This window comes from Budorcas taxicolor, chromosome 4 (assembly GCF_023091745.1).
Source record: "Budorcas taxicolor isolate Tak-1 chromosome 4, Takin1.1, whole genome shotgun sequence".
NCBI classification, from domain to species: Eukaryota; Metazoa; Chordata; class Mammalia; order Artiodactyla; family Bovidae; genus Budorcas; species Budorcas taxicolor.
The window spans coordinates 105650679-105667990 of NC_068913.1; the positions used below are offsets into that span (position 1 = coordinate 105650679).

The following is a 17312-nucleotide window of genomic DNA, read 5'->3' on the forward strand; positions in this document are numbered from 1 at the left end:
GAGGAGAATGAATGAAGACACCACCACTTTTATTTGAGGTTGCATATTCTAGATAAAAGACTAGGAAGAAGATGTAGGACGTAGTGTAGGAGTAAGTTGGAAGAAACAATGAGATATTAGTAAAGATGTTAGTGTGGATCCAGCAAGTACCATTAATTTAAAAATTATAAATATTTGTCATTAGGCTAAGACTCCCCATATATTTAGGTAGAGAAAAGAGTAATGATCTTTCTTTAAAAGCTGCTTATGTAACAAAAATACAATTTTCCAGGATATATAATTCTAGTGGGAAGTAATATTATTTTATTCCAATTCAATCTGAAAATTATTTTCTTTTTTTAATAAAAATATAATAGAAGAAACTCAGAAATTAAACTTGTACCTTACATTTAAATTACATAAATGTCTCACATTCAAAACTGTTATCAAGCAGTTTTGTAGGCTTTTAATTAGATACAGGCATTTTGTGCCCTGGACAAAGTAGCCACATAAGTACTTGGTGACTGACTGGAAGAGCTTAGGAGGAAGATATCAATTGTATTTTCCTGAGAACTTGCCACATGGTGGAGGAAAAAAAAAACCCCAAACACTCGTCTTCATTGCTGGACCCAATGGGAAAAGAAGGCGATGCGCGCCAGCGCTTCCGGCTGGCCAAGCCAAGGCCAGAGCCCCAGCAGCCCAGGAAAAAGATGCAGCATTCCCTTTCCGCCACACCCAAACCGACCTCCTCACCTCTCGCCCTCCTTTCAAATAAAGTAGCTTCATTTTGGTAAAAATGTGTCAAGGACTGAACATGCAACACACAGGAAGGGCATGCTGCATTTTTGTTCCATCCCTCAGAAATGACCCGGTGGCGGCTAGGGGAAAGGGTTCCACAACACAATCCCAGAACAGGAAAGAGAACGAGGCTTGGTGATTGCAACTGCCCCATCAGATGATCAGCCACATACTGGTCTGGTGGTTAGAAGGGCAAAGTTGACTGGCAGACTTCCCAGAGCAAATCTCCCAAGCTGTAGCAGCAGTTTCTTTCCATCATGCCTGACCATCAAAAGGTCAGAACTCAGGGTCTCTCCTCTTTCTTCCTGGGAGTGGGCAGACTTGTGGTATTTGTGTTGAAGAAGAAACACTGGCAGCAGAGAATTCTGGTTCCTAAAACATTCTTCCCTCTTTTGTTGGATGGGAAATTTCCTTCTGTTCCATACCAGCTTATGCACTGAAAATTTTTATCTTTAAAAAGAGTTGAGGAACAGAACTGTGTTTTGATGTTAACAAATTGTACGAACACAAGACTTAAGAAATAAGAGTAGATGCTGTCATGATGGTGTGGCTACTTGAAGGCTGCAAATTCTCCTGTAGAGGGAGGACAAGAGCTAATTTTAAAAAAGTTATCTCAAATAACCTAGAGATGCAGAAAAGCCTCGCTGAAACCTCGCTGAAAGGTGACTAGCTATATACTACAGATCTAGCAGCGACAAAAGCAAAAACGGCTGAAATCATGAAAGAAGACAACTGACACAATACGACATTAAGTCTGCAGATAATCCCCCAGTTGGGTTTTACATGCTATGATTCTAATCAAGCTATAAACAGTTCAAATGAACAAAATTTCTTAGAAACCAATGGTAAAACAATAAAGTTGATTTGTAGAATACTTTCCCCCCAAATTATCAACTCATTTTCATTATTATAATGCAACTATCAGGAAGGAAGAAGCAGGAATTAATCTCCTTTTGTAAAAGATAAAATTCACAGGTCAAATAATATGTCCACATTACACATTTGACTGAAGGAAAGAAAGTTTAGACCTCTCCCATCTGTAGTTTATTTCACCTTTTAAACTATCAAAAAATTACATATAGGCACATGTCAATGAACATCATTCTCAGCATACAAATTTTAAACTGCCAAGACCTTTTGAGGTCTTTTAAGCTTACTGAATTTGGGGGCTTCAAGACATTGTTTTTCACCTACTATTTTGTCCATACCTTCTACTAGGAACTAGAGATAGGTTCCTCTTATTCATTTCAGGGAGCTGGTAACTGACAACTATCACAACTTAGTCAGCCTTAAGATCATTTTTCAGTAACAGCAACTTCTGATAAGGATCCAAGCAATCACTTATATGAATACACTATTTAAATGAGGAATAATCTATCCATTTTTAGATTGCTACTGATTTCAGCTGGAGAACACTGGCATGTCCCAACAAACAACAGACTGCTAATGATTGGCTGACAGAATCCTCAGATTGTATGCTGATAATATTAGCAACTATTCTAGTGTCTATTATAGTATACCAGGTGACTCCCTGAATACTTTATACACATTTGCACTGCATCTGAGCCTCATAACAACTCTATGAAGCGGATGCTATTATTTCTTAATTTACTGGGGTTAATTTACTTCTTAAAGCTGCGGTTTAAAGTGGTTAAGTAACTTGTCCAAAATTTCACAGCCAGAAAATGGCAGGCCTGGAATGCATAGCTAGGCACTGACTCCAAAGTCCAAGGTCTTAACAATGAACATACCCCTGAGCAATTTTCAATAATGCATAATCTGTTTTTCCATTCTGAATAAAACTACTAACCAGAACAGCAGACACTGATATTGTCTCTTTCCATTTAAGGATTCCTTTTAACAAACAATTGACCAAGGTGTTGTAAGTCTAAAGATCAAGGAAGGGTAAAAGATTTATTACCTCATATTTAAAGTTAAAAGAACTGGAGGAGTTTGGCACTGATTAGAAAAAAAGCCTTATTACTAAAACCCTGGAGAGCAAAACATTTAAAGTACAACCATAGAAGGCTATTATGTAAACAGGGACTCTAGAAATATATAAACATCCTTACTACTTCTTTTGCTTATGGTTTTAAGGTTGCTATTTTTTTTCAGAAGTATTCTAATACACTTCTTAAAAGTAATTTTCAACAGTCTTATGAGCATTCATCATATCCGGCAGAATCTAAAACTCCTTAAAGGAAGCCAATGTGAAAACAGGATTTGCTTAACAGAAATCTTTATAAAAAATGGAATTTTTATAGAATTCATCTATTAAAAGAATATCAGAAAATGATAAACTCTAAGCTCAATTGTATATACCATGTTAAAAATAACTTAAAAAAAAAACTTCAGATGTTTCCTACTCATTATTACAATTTGAACAGCATTCTACTTGACAAATATCAGCCTTAAAACGACACAACCCGGCAAAGCACAAAATCTTACTAACAAACTAAAGATCATGCTACCAGAATCTACTGCTTCTAATGGAATAGTTGATTTCATCATCAGACTTTAGGTTGGGGGTGGAGGGTGTGGGGAGGGGATGACAAAAAGGACTCATAGTGTAGGAATTTCTCTGGTAGTCCAGTGTTTAAGACTTCATCTTTCAATGCAGCGGGTGCAAGTTTGGTCCCTGGTGGCTATCACCGTGCTATTCACAGCAATATGTGCCCTCACCCAAAATGACATCAAGAAAATTGTTGCTTTGTCAAGCTAAGATCCCATATGCCTCTTGGGCAAAAAACCAAAATATATTAAAAAAAAAAAAAGAACTCATAGTTTAGGTATCAATAGAACTCTACATGCCTCTGAAATCACAGACAATTTAAGAAAAGATAGAGGTAAAAGACAATAGATATGATTTTGGGAAAACAAACCTTTTTTCTTGCTTATTCCTTCTTGTATATCAGGAAATCTATAAATCCCAACTTCTACTCTATTTTTATTTGATGTAAGAGCCAAATCTGCTTCTGTGAAGTTATTCAAAATGAAACATCTAGATATTCTGACTTTTTAAAAAAATCTCAGTATATTAATTATTAACCAAAACTCAGTCAGAGGTCAAAATAAAATTTTTTAAAAACCTCCTTTCTGGTTGAGAATAACCTCAGCTCTATTTTCCATTTGATTTTATTTAGGAAAAAGGCAGAAAACACTTGGGAAGACCCCAAGATTTCAGACACCTCAAATATCAAGTATCTGTTTGTTTGAAAGCTAAGGACTTTACTAACTAGTTTTAAGTTATTACTAAATAATCACTCTTAATTCCGGAGTTAAATGTACTTCAGTGACTGTTAGACATATAATTTGATAAAAATTTCTTAAATATAAAATAGTCTAGGAAAAATCTAATGTTTTTTTGTACACAAATAAATCCCTGTTTTAGATGTAGAAGGGCAGTCATTTGAAACAAGAGTAAGTCCCATTCTTTCTTTCTGGTGACCTTTCAGGCAGTTTAAAAAAAAATGAGGAACATTCTGGCACTGACACACTGAACTTTTTAAAATTCTTAGAGAAATCATCACAGAAAAGGTATTTTAGAAATGCTCAATACTTCTCGAATAAGACTATAACTGACAAAATGTTTCTGTCATGAAATATTTTCTAATACTTTAAAAAAAGGGTAGATGATTTCCTTACATTTAGACTGATCCATTTGGCAGGAAGGCCATATAAGCTACTGTGTTAACTAGTCACTCCTTTAGAGAGAATGAGTTTAAATACTTGGTTAGGATTTAAATGGCTGGTACAACAATACAGTAATATCTGAAAAAAACAAAAACAAAAACCTGAAGTATTTTATTTAAATGCTGTGATCCCTAAATTACTTAAAATCAAAAAGACAAACCTCATTCCTTATCACTGACTAGTAAACTTTTAAAATGTAAAATATTTTATAAAAAGGCTGCCTTCTGAAGGAAATCAACTTTAATGAAAATATCCAAGCGTACAGGTTTTAGGAAAGAAGCTGTCAGTTGCAAGAGCATGAAAGTTGGTCCTTCTGTTTCAATTCCTTAGCCAAAAAGATTAACGCTACGCATGGTTAGGAAAATGTTCTTCTTGTTTGGAGAACAAACACATCTAAAACTCAGTATCAAACAAACAGCAACAACAGAAAGGAAAACTACCACGTTTCATTCTCTGTATCCATGTTATTTAAATATTTCACCTGCTACATTTTTAATGTTCTCCCAATAACATTTCCAGTGGGCCCAATTTGGGAAGAAGAGAATTACCATGTAACCCTGTGAAGGCATGTTCAAATGTCAGTGGGGTGGTATAATAAGTTTTCTGAGCAGTTCTAAGAGTTTAGCAATGCCCTCTGGCAAAAGAGACTGGTAAAGAGAGGACGGAAAAGAGTCAGAGCAGAGGTGGAGCGCTGGCTGGGTGGTGTTGGTGTGGAGGTAGCGTTGGAGGGAAAAAGAGCGTGAATAAAGACAAGAAGATAAACGTGAAGAAACTATGCTGGGAAACTATAACAGAGCGCTATCAACAGAAAGATCATGTGACTCTGGCCCAAACGTTTGAACGTTCCACAGACCAAGGTCAATTTTGTAAAAACTTTGCTAGCTACATGCTTGCTGTTCAATTCACGAATAAATAAACCCTAGCCTAATAGTTACTAATAATCGTATCTTTAGTGTCACTGGAAAATTTAGAGATCATGAATTTTGATGTTTTTGAATAAGTCACATTCTTTTATGACTTCATTCTTGTTTTTTAAAATACAAGAAATGTTCTTGTCCTAAACTAAAAGTTATGAATAGACTTTTAAAAGCATGAATGGTATTGTTTATCTTAAGCTACCCAAATGATGGGCAAAAATTATGTCAAACTTATCAATGAGTGATTTCCCTGGATGAAGTCTAACTTACTTAAAGAAAGAAAATATTTCAGAATTTTATTTATGGTGTGTGTTATCTGTGGTACTTAAAGACTAAATTATCATCAGTGTAAAGTCTTCCCAATTTTCTCCTTTATTTTCAAGAAGAAAGGCATTTACGCAGATGCTATCAGTGTGCCACTGAATAACCTTGAACTGTCAGCTATAATGAAAATCATCACAAATCCAAACTGAGTAAATGAAGTTGTTTTTAAGAGGCTTTGGTCCCTAGGCTGACTCTGAAGTCAAAACAGCAATGCTGCTTCTTTCACTTTGATTCCCAGTAAAGACTATGATTCACAGTAAGAATATACTGACTGCCACATTAGTTATTTTTTTTAATACAAGAAAGTGGAAGTCCTAGAAAGCACTAAACATACTAATTATACTGGGGAATCAAAAAAAGAAAATAGCATTCATTCATAACGAGTGGACTCTTGTTGGGCAAAGAATATAAGGAGGAAAGATATTTTACAAAACACATGGACAAAGTGATTGCTGACAGGCATCATGAGAGGTGAGTATAATCTAAAGCAATAATAATTTTAAGAAAACCAATTACTTGGTTGTTTGGCAACCACAGTTATCCAAAAGAAAACAAACAATCCTACAAGTTCCCAGAAAATTGTGCTGTGCTTTTTGGGAGGAAGAGCAGGCAATACTTTTGTCAGCAAACTTGACTTCTATAATGTGTAAGACATCCTTAATATATAAAGAAATATTAACTAAAAATCCAAAGTTAAACCATGTCACTCATGTCAAACATGCCACTCCTCAGTAATATCTTTGGTTACCTGCACCGATAATTTATACTGCTGTAAGGGAATAAAGAACAATTATATTTCCCAAATTACTACAAAAAGAAATAGTTAATAAAATATTAATAAAAATAAGCTTATTCAATTCTAGTGACTCCTAATTAGACCTGGTCAGTTTACCTTCACTAACACAGCCTAACTTACCATCAGCTTCCCACCTGCCAACACACACACACACAGATAGTGCTATTCTTGGAGCCCCTAATGGATGTGGGAGAGCTAACAGCAAAAGGTAGGTGAGGAAAGTTTAACTAAAGTTTAATGATTAGACTAACCAAGTAAACAAAACAAACTTGGAATGGGAAGTAAAGCCTCTGGAAAAGGTACAGTAAATTTTCAGCAATGTCTGTGAATTAAAAAAAAAATTCGATGTTGAAAATCTAATGCTAACTACGGATTTTAGACTGGGAAGAAAACTATATCCAGACTTAAAAAACATACATGTTCCTTTGCTCATTTTTAAAGAAAAAGAAAATCCTATTCAATTTAACAAATATATAAGCAAACATATGTTCACTTTCTTTTGTTCCTACCCTCCTACACGCTGTCACTCACTCGGTTTGTTTCAGTGAACAGGAAACGTACCATATCCCCCTGCCTGAATGGGTGTTTTTGGAGAAGCACAAGCATATAGACTAAAATCCTCTGTTTGGAAGCCAGCCCGATTCAAGGAGGGTTCTGATGCACTGCGGTGAATTTTTGGCAATGAGCGGGCCAGCAGCTCAATAGAGGCGAGAATCTAAAAAAAGGAAAAAAAAAGGAAAAAAAGAATGAAAATGGAGATGGTGTTAATCTTTAAGAGCCCCATTATACTTTATAAGAAAGTGTATGAAATCTTACATTGTTTTTACTATAATCCCAAATGCCTGGAATGTACTAAAGAAACATACTTTTCCTTTAAAAGAAGAGAAAATTACCTAACTATTACATCTTTTTATCTCTATAAACTGAATGAGAAAAGAAACCCATAGTTAGTTTTTATTTACATCTTATAATTTTAGATCATTTGCCAGCCTTGGAATAGTAAACAATAAAAAATTTAAGATCAACTATATACCTATTTCTCACAGACCACAAGTCCCTTTTGGGAAGAAGATGGAGCATAAATAACTAGAGCACTATATGACTTTATAAACAGAACCATTAGAGCAACTCATTCTTTAAAGAAATTTAGTATTGGGAAATATCTTTCACACATATAATTAAAAATAGGGCCCCAATGACCCTAGTGCCACAGGAGTGAGAAGTGACAGATGATGACCCATGAGTAAAAAAAAAAGACAAGAAAACTCTACAAATAGACACCAATAAACAAAATGTAGAAATCCAGCACATTTTTAAGTACAAAGAAACAGGTTACAACTCCTGAAGGCACACAGCATGGTAACACATGAAACATACATATGAAGAGCTTGGCACAATGCCTGGCATATAGAAAGTACTCAATAAAATTTTAGCAGCCACAATGATTACTACTATGATTATATACTATACAGTAGTATTCTATACATTATATACTAATTATTATTATTTTTCTGAGCCACCAAAATTTTTTTAAAGTTAAACGAAATCTGTATAATGATTAGTATAAGAAGGCAAAGAAGTAAGCGTTGTTACAAAAATTTTAAAATTATAACACACAAATACAAATTCAAATAATACAGAAAAGTATAAATCGTACCTTCCAGGGGTAACCACTGTTAAAGAGTCTATACTTTCTTCTGGACCTTTCCTATGCATAAACATGCACATATGAAAACAGAGCCCAGCCCCACCCTCACCACCATTTAAAATGGTATCAAACTACACATTTTTCGGCATTACTTTCTTTTCCCCTCAGTGACATCCAAGCCATCTACACAGACACCTTGATCTTTATGCCTTTAATTTTTCCTATTAGAGTTAACAGTCTACTATCTATCTGGATACTTGGAAGCAGATTCTGTAGCATACAGAGTAGATTTCTTGGAGTGGAATTACCAGAGCAAAAGGTGTATGTATTTTAAGTTTATGGAGTCTACCAAGTCCTTTCAAAAGGCCAAACCAATTCACATTCCTACCAACAAAATTTAAAAGAAAAGCTCTTCCTCACTTCCCAACATTGTTCCCAATGCTGGATATACTGTTAATCTGACAGACAAAAATAAAAATGTATTTCACAGTTGTGACTTTGTATTTTACTGATTATCACTGAATTCTTAACATCTTGTGCCAAGCTCACTCACCATTTGTATTTTTTTTGTGAATCACCAGTGCATATTTTTTGTTCGTTTTCTACTGTCTACCTTTACTTATGGATCTGTATAACATAATCACTCTTTATTATACATGCTACAATTTTTTTCCTCAGCATTTATCTTTCAATATTATTTTTATTATATAGAGATGTAAAATGTTTAATGTAGTCATACCTGCTAATCTTTTCCCTGATAACTTCTGAATTTTGTCTCCTGCTTAGGAGAGCCTTTCCTACCTTAAGGTTGTAAAAATCATTTGTTATAATTTTGTTTTTTACATGTAAGCCTTTGGCCATCTGAAATTTGTGTATGGTGGGAAGAGAGAGCCTATAATGAAAACGTGAAAAAAGTACTTAAAGTGGCAGCATTTAATAATCTGGAATATTCATATATGGACTTCATTTTCTAATACCATGAAAAGAGTAAAATATTATTTATGTTTAGAAATATGACCATTTTGTCCCTTTTAATACCATCTGAAAAGTGAGCCTAAGGATATAATCTACATTATTAATGTACATCAACCACGTTAAACGGGGGGGCCTAGCACCTGGGATGTGAAAACGAGAACACGGTGCAGAGACCTGTAACAATACTGGTCGTTTACTTCGACAGTCATAAGCCAGTGGTTTTCCTGGGTTTAAAAAACCCCAACTCTCCCTCAAAGGAATAGCAGTGTAGAATTCCAGTTTGTAAAACAAATCTACCCACCCAGCCCTTCAGCCTTCCCTCCCTGCTCTGGGACAAAAGAGACTGGTTAAAAGCATAAATTCTATCTTTAATTCTTTAGTTGGGAATAAAAGACTCACATATTTCTGTAACACTGACTTCCAAGAAACTTAGCTAGGACTGGGTACTCAAAGGCATAAGATTCACAAAAGACCAAGTCAGTAATTCTGGTAGCTGAGTTATGGAAGTCAGCACTTTCCACGTGAAATCTGGACCGACTTGCTGAAACATTTATACAGCGTATGATGAATTTAACTGCTGCTGCTGCTAAGTCGCTTCAGTCGTGTCCAACTCTGTGCGACCCCATAGACGGCAGCCCATTTCCTTTTCCAATGAATTTAACTGAAACAGATTTATATTGCGTATAATGAATTTCCGAGGTATTATAAAACACTGAATTTTTATGACCATACCTACTACAGCTAAACTTCCTAAGCTTGTTCAGGTACTTAGTTCCAGTTCATGAGGCTTATGAAAAATTATTAACTTAAGGCTATTAGCCTTTCAACTTGAAAAGAACCTGTGGAAAGTTTCCAAGAGTTAGAGAATGGCAGACAACACCAAGAGCTGCCATCTCTTTTTGCCCCAGGTAAAAATGCCTCTTCAAATAACCTAATATTAGAGGGATGCTTGCAACCTATTTATTTTATTGTCAAGAAGAATAAAAGTAGCAGAACACAAAGTGTAGTCTGTAGAAAACTAATTTTGCACTAACACTAAGATATTATTTGCCTTTTTTACTGTCATTACTTTATAAGTGGAGTTTGCAGAGGCTATATAATGTAAGATATTACAACATAATGAATGCAAAGCAGAGAATCCAGCTGTCTTCTTTTTGCAGCAATTTGTGAGAAAGTATAAAACAAATGTCACTTTTCTCTAACTTTTTTTTGTTTGGAAAATACATTTTTTTCATAAAACATTATATAACATGTAATGGTTTTACTATGTTTAAGTAAATTTATAAACAAATATTTAAAACCTTAGTTTTAATTTCTAAAATGGGAATTACTACCTACAAAAACAAAAGGTCTTTGGGGGTCTTCAATAATTTTTAAGTGTAGAAAATGGTTCTGAGATCAAAACGTTTGAGAACTGCTAGACAAAAGCAAAAGCGTTCTGAATATTTTGTATTGGGATCCTAAGTTACTAGGTTCAACCTTTATAAATCACCTTTAATAATAATGTGTTTACTTATATGAGTCTACACATAATCACAAGTAATCCAAATCTGTGAAATACAAACTGTGTGCTCTAAAAAAGTACTTAAAAATCTGCATTAGAATTATCAGTCTGTCCTTTTAGGTAACATAAAGCTTTTCCTTACTTGGGGAAAGAGTGGTCTTTCATCTCTTTTCTTTTTTAGGCACTCTGCCATTAATCTCTTCATGGCTTTTGGACAGTTACTCCGTACCTTACTGAGATCTGGAGACAGATATCCTCGTCCCACCATAAAAATTATCTGGGGAGGAAAAAAAAAAAGGCAAATCATATAATCTTGTAAATAAGTGAAAACACTGAAAATTCAACAAGCTGTGCATGTAAGACATGGACTTTTCTGTATGTACATTACACTTGTATAAAAAATTAAAAAGCACAATGCCACTAGTATTCAGAGTCTTCTATATCATAGATTATGGGAAATGGCAATCCACTCTAGTATTCTTGCCTGGAAAATCCCATGGACAGAGGAGTCTGGTAGGCTACAGTCCATGGGGTGACAAAGAGTCGGACATGACTGAGTGACTTCACTTAATGGGGAATCAATACTTAATGTGCTGCAAGCTGAAATCTTCATGATCCCATGAGTACTGCAAAGGTCTCCTAACTGCTTCCCACGCTTTCAGTCTTTCTTTATCCAGTCCATTTTCCCACTGACTGGGTAACCATTCTGAAACACAGATCAGATCGTACCTCTTCCATTCAACCAAGAGTTAACCTTTGGTTAACCAAAGTTAATCTGTTAAGCAGTTGTTCTGGCATCTGAACTCTGAACTCTTTTGTTGAGGAAACTCTAATGGGGCATTGAGTTAAATAAGTCTGAGAATCAGAGTCTCCTCCAGAGGTCAGAAGGTGAATTGGGAACTAACATCTTCTGTTTAACAAAGTAAAAAGGTTTATCTTCCCTGCGCGCAGAGATTTATAATTTTTCTGATTTCTTTCTTTTCTGATTTTCTGACTTGCAGTTCTTTTGAAAGTGGGTAAAGACAGATGTTAGCAGTCTTAAGTCTTAGGGAGAAGAGAGGGATTTTGATCTTAGAGGGAACACGTTCAATAGGGGTAGACTGGATGCTCAGACTCTGATGCTGGAAAGACTGAAGGCAAAAGAAGAGGACAGCAGAAGAGATGGTTAGACAGTATGACAAGACTCACTGGACGTGAATTTGAGCAAACTCTGGGAGATGGTGAAGGACAGGGGAGCCTGGAGTGCTACAGTCCATGGGGACATGACTTAGCTACTGAAAAACGACAGAGCCTAAGGTGGAAAGAGGCAGTCAGAGATCCTTGGTTTCAGGGCAGAATTGATGAATTTTAGGAGCAGTCAAGTTTGATATCCTACTTTATGGTATTTCTGGTTTGGTGCTGTACTAACCCTTATTTAACTACACGCTGATCTGCCTGAGCACCACCAGAGTGAAGTTAGTTTAATTTCGCTTACCTCCTTTCCCATCTTCTCTGTTGTAACTGCTCTTCTCCCACTTCATAACAGGCATATCTTTTACACATATGCAATTTAAATATATTGCATATCACAATGTATTGCGTAAATGACACTGCATTGTGTGACATATTGCAATCACAATATATTGCATATATCACACTGCGCCAAGGTGTAAAACTGCTCAGGGTACCAAAGGGACACTTTCAGATACTGCTATCTAACTGGACTCTAGGGTAGCAAATTCCTTTGTAAGACAATTGGTTTCCAATTCTTTGCTTTCAGCAAAAATCAACTGAATTGCCAGCTAATTATTAAAATAGTTTTTTAACAACAAGTTATTAAATAATTTTTGGTATGCAATAGAAAGTGTAGTGATTTACAGTGTTGTGTCAGATTCTGCTGCTCCTGCTGCTCAGGCGCTTCAGTCGTGTCCGACTCTGTGCGACCCCATAGACAGCTGTCCACCAGGCTCCCGTTCCTGGGTTCTCCAGGCAAGAACACTGGAGTGTGTTGCCATTTCCTTCTCCAGTGCATTAAAGTGAAAAGTGAAAGTGAAGTTGCTCAGTCGTATCCAACTCTTTGCAACCCCATGGACTGCAGCCCACCAGGCTCCGCCATCCATGGGATTTTCCAGGCAAGAGTACTGGAGTGGGATGCCATTGCCTTCTTCGTGTCAGATTCTAGTTTACAGCAAAGTGATTCAGTTATATATATTCTTTTCCATTACAGGTTATCGTAAGATATTCCCTATGTTACACTGTAAGTCCTCATTGTTTACTAGGATTTTATTTTTAACTTAAGCACTTTAAACTTCTTGACTGTTTCAGCCAGAGGAGATATTATGTAGTTTCATTGTTTGATCATTTATGTTTAAGAAACATTTTGTCAGTTCCAATGGCATCTTTCAACCTGTTGAACAGTTCTCAGTTACATTTTATAGAGTTCCTTCTTATTGTTCAAAGAGCAAATTTTTTCCCCACGAGAGTTCACAAAATCTTCAGTTATGGCCATGTGCTTCTGATCCATGGCTCTGTCTCTTTTCCTTGCACAGACTTAAAAAAAAATAATTGATTTTAATTGGAGGCTAATTACTTTACAATACTGTGGTGGCTTTTGCCATACATTGACACGAATCAGCCACGCATGGTGTACTCGTGTACCACCGTCCTGAACCCTCTCACCTCCCTCCCCACCCCACCCCTTTGGGTCATCCCAGTGCACTGGCTTTGAGTGCCCTGCTCCATGAATTGAACTTGCACTGGTCATTGATTTTACACATGGTAATACACATTTCAACGCTCTTCTCTCAAATCATCCCACCCTTGCCTTCTCCCACAGAGTCCAAAAGTCTGTTCTTTATATTTGTGTCTCTTTTGCTGTCTTGCATATAAGGTCATCATTACCATCTTTCTAAATTCTATATATATGCGTTAATATATTATATTGACATTTCTCTTTCTGACTTACTTCACTCTGTATAGTAGGCTCCAGTTTCATCCACCTCATGAGAACTGACTCAAATGCATTCTTTTTAAGCGCTGAGTAATATTCCATTGTGTATATGTATCACAAGTTCGTTATCCATTTGTCTGCCAAAGGACATCTAGGTTGTTTCCATGTCCTGGCTATTATAAACAGTGCTGTGATGAACACTGGGGTACATGCGTCTCTTTCAATTCTGGTTTCCTTGGTGTGCATGCCCAGCAGTGGGATTGCTGGGTCGTACGGCAGTTCTATTTCCAGTTTTTTAAGGAATCACCATTCTGTTCTCCATAGTGGCTGTACTAGTTTGCATTCCCACCAACAGTGTAAGAGGGTTCCCTTTGCTCCACACCCTCTCCAGCATTTATTGTTTGTAGGCTTTTTGACAGCAGCCATTCTGACTGGCATGAGATGGTACCTCATTGTGGTTTTGATTTGCATTTCTCTGATAATGAGTGATACTGAGCATTTTTTGTGTTTGTTAGCCATGGCTTTGTCTTAACTGACATTAATTAACTTCTGTTTTTTAATAAAGCAAAGAAGAAAATTCAATAGAAGCAATAAGTAGGTCAAGCAATATAATCTGTGTGAAAGTTGACAAGTCTTGTTATTTTGGGGACTTGTGAAATAGTTTAAGATGGTTTTATGTGATCAACTTGTAGAATAGATACATATTTTCTTATGTTTTCTTTTGAAAATTAAATTCAACTTTTAGAGTATTTTAGTGAAATAAAATTGGTTTTATAAAGATAGAATTTTCAATTTTAATGACTCTTCTCCAAATAAATAACTTGCTATTACTTTTAGTTTAATAAAACTATAGTATTTCTATGCATATATTTATATATTTTGAAGAAGGAAATGGCAATCCACTCCAGTGTCCCTGCCTGGGAAATGCCATGGACAGAGAAGCCTGGCACATGAGAGCCCATGGGACTGCAAGAACTGGACGCGACTTGGCGGCTAAACCATGACCACAGAAAGAGCTCAAATAACCAGTGACACAGTTGTGGTGAAGAATTAATCTTGCCCACAGGGAGGGCTGGCTCCTAGAAGACCTTGGTTCAGTCCCTGGGTTGGGAAGATCCCCTCTAGGCACCAGCACCACCTGGAAGGTAATCTCTGAGCCCTGGAATGTTCTGCCTGGTAAGAGTGCCTTTGTTTACCTGGGAGTCTAAGATCATGTCAGACAGTCTTATTCTATCATTGTGATTTACTGAGAGGGCTTTGGCAACCCACTCCAGTATTCTTGCCTGGAGAATCCCAGGGATGGAGGAGCCTGGTAGGCTGCCGTATACGAGGTCGCAGAGTTGGACACGACTGAAGAGACTTAGCAGTAGCAGCAGCAGAGAGAGCTTTAAGTTATATGGTATCAGTTTGACCTCTGCAGGGGCTAAACTAAGGTGGCCAACTGTATCTATGTGACTGAGGCCTGAGAATAACTCTGGCCTCCAAGACTCCAGCAAGTTTCCCTGCTGGCAATACTTTCTGCATGCTGTCACACGTGGCTGCCAGAACTTAGTACTGGCCACAGCTGCACTGGAAGAGGACAATTGGAAGCTCCATATGTGGCACTCTCCTGGATTCTGCCCTATGCGCCTCTTCCTGTGGCTCATTTTAACCTGTATCCCTTTGTTTTAATAAACCATCATGTGAGTATTAACAATCTCCAGTGAGCTCTGTAAGACTTAATGAGTTACTGAACTTGAAGGTAGTCTGCTGAGCTCTGCATACAGTTGGAACAAAACTTCTGACTTTCCCATACTATTAATATTTATTTGAACAATATTTCTCAGCACTTCTTTAAAAATAAAACTAGAAAAAGGACTGATGCTAAGTCCCCGCTTATTCTAGCAAAAGTCTTATTTTTCACAAATATATGGATGAAGAGAAAATAAAATCCCATGTTGTTCATTAAAATACACATTTCCAATAAAATTTTACCTGTTTCTATTTATCAAAACCCGTATATTACTTTCATCAGGTATATATTAATAATTGTTAATAGATAATTTGGAATTTAAAAAGTTAACAGAGCTTAAGGTCACTGGCAACTTTTTTTTTAAACTCTAAATTAAAATCCATATTTTTTGTTGCAGAGATATAATTTGAGTGATCAACAAGAGGTTTTAAAGCATAAAAATGTTACGTTAGGAAAAAAATTCATTGGAGAAAGAAAAATACAAATATTCAATAGTTTCAAGGCAAAAAAAGAGCCAGGTAAAACTTGCAGAAAATTTTAAATATATAATATTCATTCATACATGTTTTTTTTTTGTGTGTGTATATATATATATATATATATATATATATATATATATATATAATGCATATTTTGGCTGCATTGTGCAGATCTTAGTTCCCCAACCAGGGATAGAACCTGTGTCCCCGGCAGTGGGAGCACAGAGTTTTAACCACTGGATGGCCATGAAGTTCCGAAACTTATAAAAATTAATGAAGAGGTTTTATATTTTTTAAACAAGTAATGATGGTAAGTATCAAAATAAAGTATGACTTAGATTTTAATTGGTACATTTAAGAGTTATATTATTGCATTTTTTGGAAATGTCAATAGAATACACTGAAAATTACATTCTTTGCAATGATTTAAACTTTTAAGGGAAGGTCTTTCCTGGATTTAATTCATGGATAGGAAATTAAACTGGCACTTATACTACAAAATCAACAGCTCGGTTTAAGATTCTGGGACTGGTTACTTTCATCCTCTCATCCTCAGTCTACACGTCTATACTTGCACTCCTGGTATCCCTACCCTCCACTCACTCCTGTTTTGTTGGAGCACACATCTGCTCATCCTCCACATCACTTCCTGCACTGCCTCAACAAAACTGTGAACTCCCCTGAGAGCACAGCCTACGTTTTACTCATCTTTGTATCACTCTAAATCCCATACAGTAGGTATCACAAATTTTTAATTAAAATAGTTTGCATGTTGATAACTTATTGGCTTCCCTGGAGACTCAGTGGTAAAGAGTCCACCTGCCAATTCAGGAGACTTAGGTTTGATCTCTGGGTCACGAAGATCCCCTGGAGAAGGAGATGGCAACCCACTCCAGTATCCTTGCCTGGGAAATCCCATGGACAGAGGAGACTGGCAGGCTATAGTCCATGGGGTCACAAAAGAGTTGGACATAATTTAGCAACTAAACAACAACAAGAATATACTTGTTACCATTCCCTGGTAATTGTCACTTCCTGTCTCCTTTAGATCTTGCAGCTTAGATCCCAGCCATCATACTGTGAGAAAGTCCAAGGTTCCTGTGAAAAAGTCCTCACAGAAAGACCTATGTTGAGAAGAACTGAGGCCCCAGCCCTTGGCCATGACTAAGCTTCCGGCTGACAGCTAACTGGTTAACTGGTCATACCTTCTCATGTATACAAATGAGCTATTTTGGAAGTAGATACTTCACCAGCCAGTGAACTGACCACAGCCAATACCATATGAAACAGAGATAAATCTTCCACACTGAGAAACCCACACTGCAGATTTATCGTTTAAGTCACTACATTTTAGGTGGTTGGTTATACAGCAATAATAACTGGAATTCGTGTGAAATATAAACATTATGTTATTTTTTTCTAAGATGACACAGCACTTCTGCTTCAAGGGAAAAAAAAGTCACTGTACCTAGCTTAACTGAGCACATTATTAATCCCAATTTAGTAGTGAGGCTACACTGCAAGAGGTAAGAACAGGG

The 17312-nt window shown here is 36.4% G+C and overlaps 1 protein-coding gene across 4 annotated transcripts in view; it reads right to left on the reverse strand.

The window, feature by feature from the left end:
• Positions 1–411: 411 nt before the first annotated feature.
• The window catches only part of BRAF (B-Raf proto-oncogene, serine/threonine kinase), a 161389-nt gene continuing 144488 nt past the window's right edge, over positions 412–17312 (reverse strand). For 2 of the 4 annotated variants that reach the window (XM_052639156.1, XM_052639159.1), the window contains 4 exons: positions 10777–10911; positions 8165–8215; positions 7069–7222; positions 412–1350 (listed from right to left, as the gene is read on the reverse strand). In XM_052639156.1, coding sequence (XP_052495116.1) covers positions 1328–1350; positions 7069–7222; positions 8165–8215; positions 10777–10911 — 363 coding nt within the window. In that variant the 3' untranslated portion in view covers positions 412–1327. Of the gene's footprint in view, positions 1351–7068; positions 7223–8164; positions 8216–9652; positions 9792–10776; positions 10912–17312 lie in introns of those variants that run through there. The other 2 variants (XM_052639157.1, XM_052639158.1) reach the window with 2 other exon arrangements.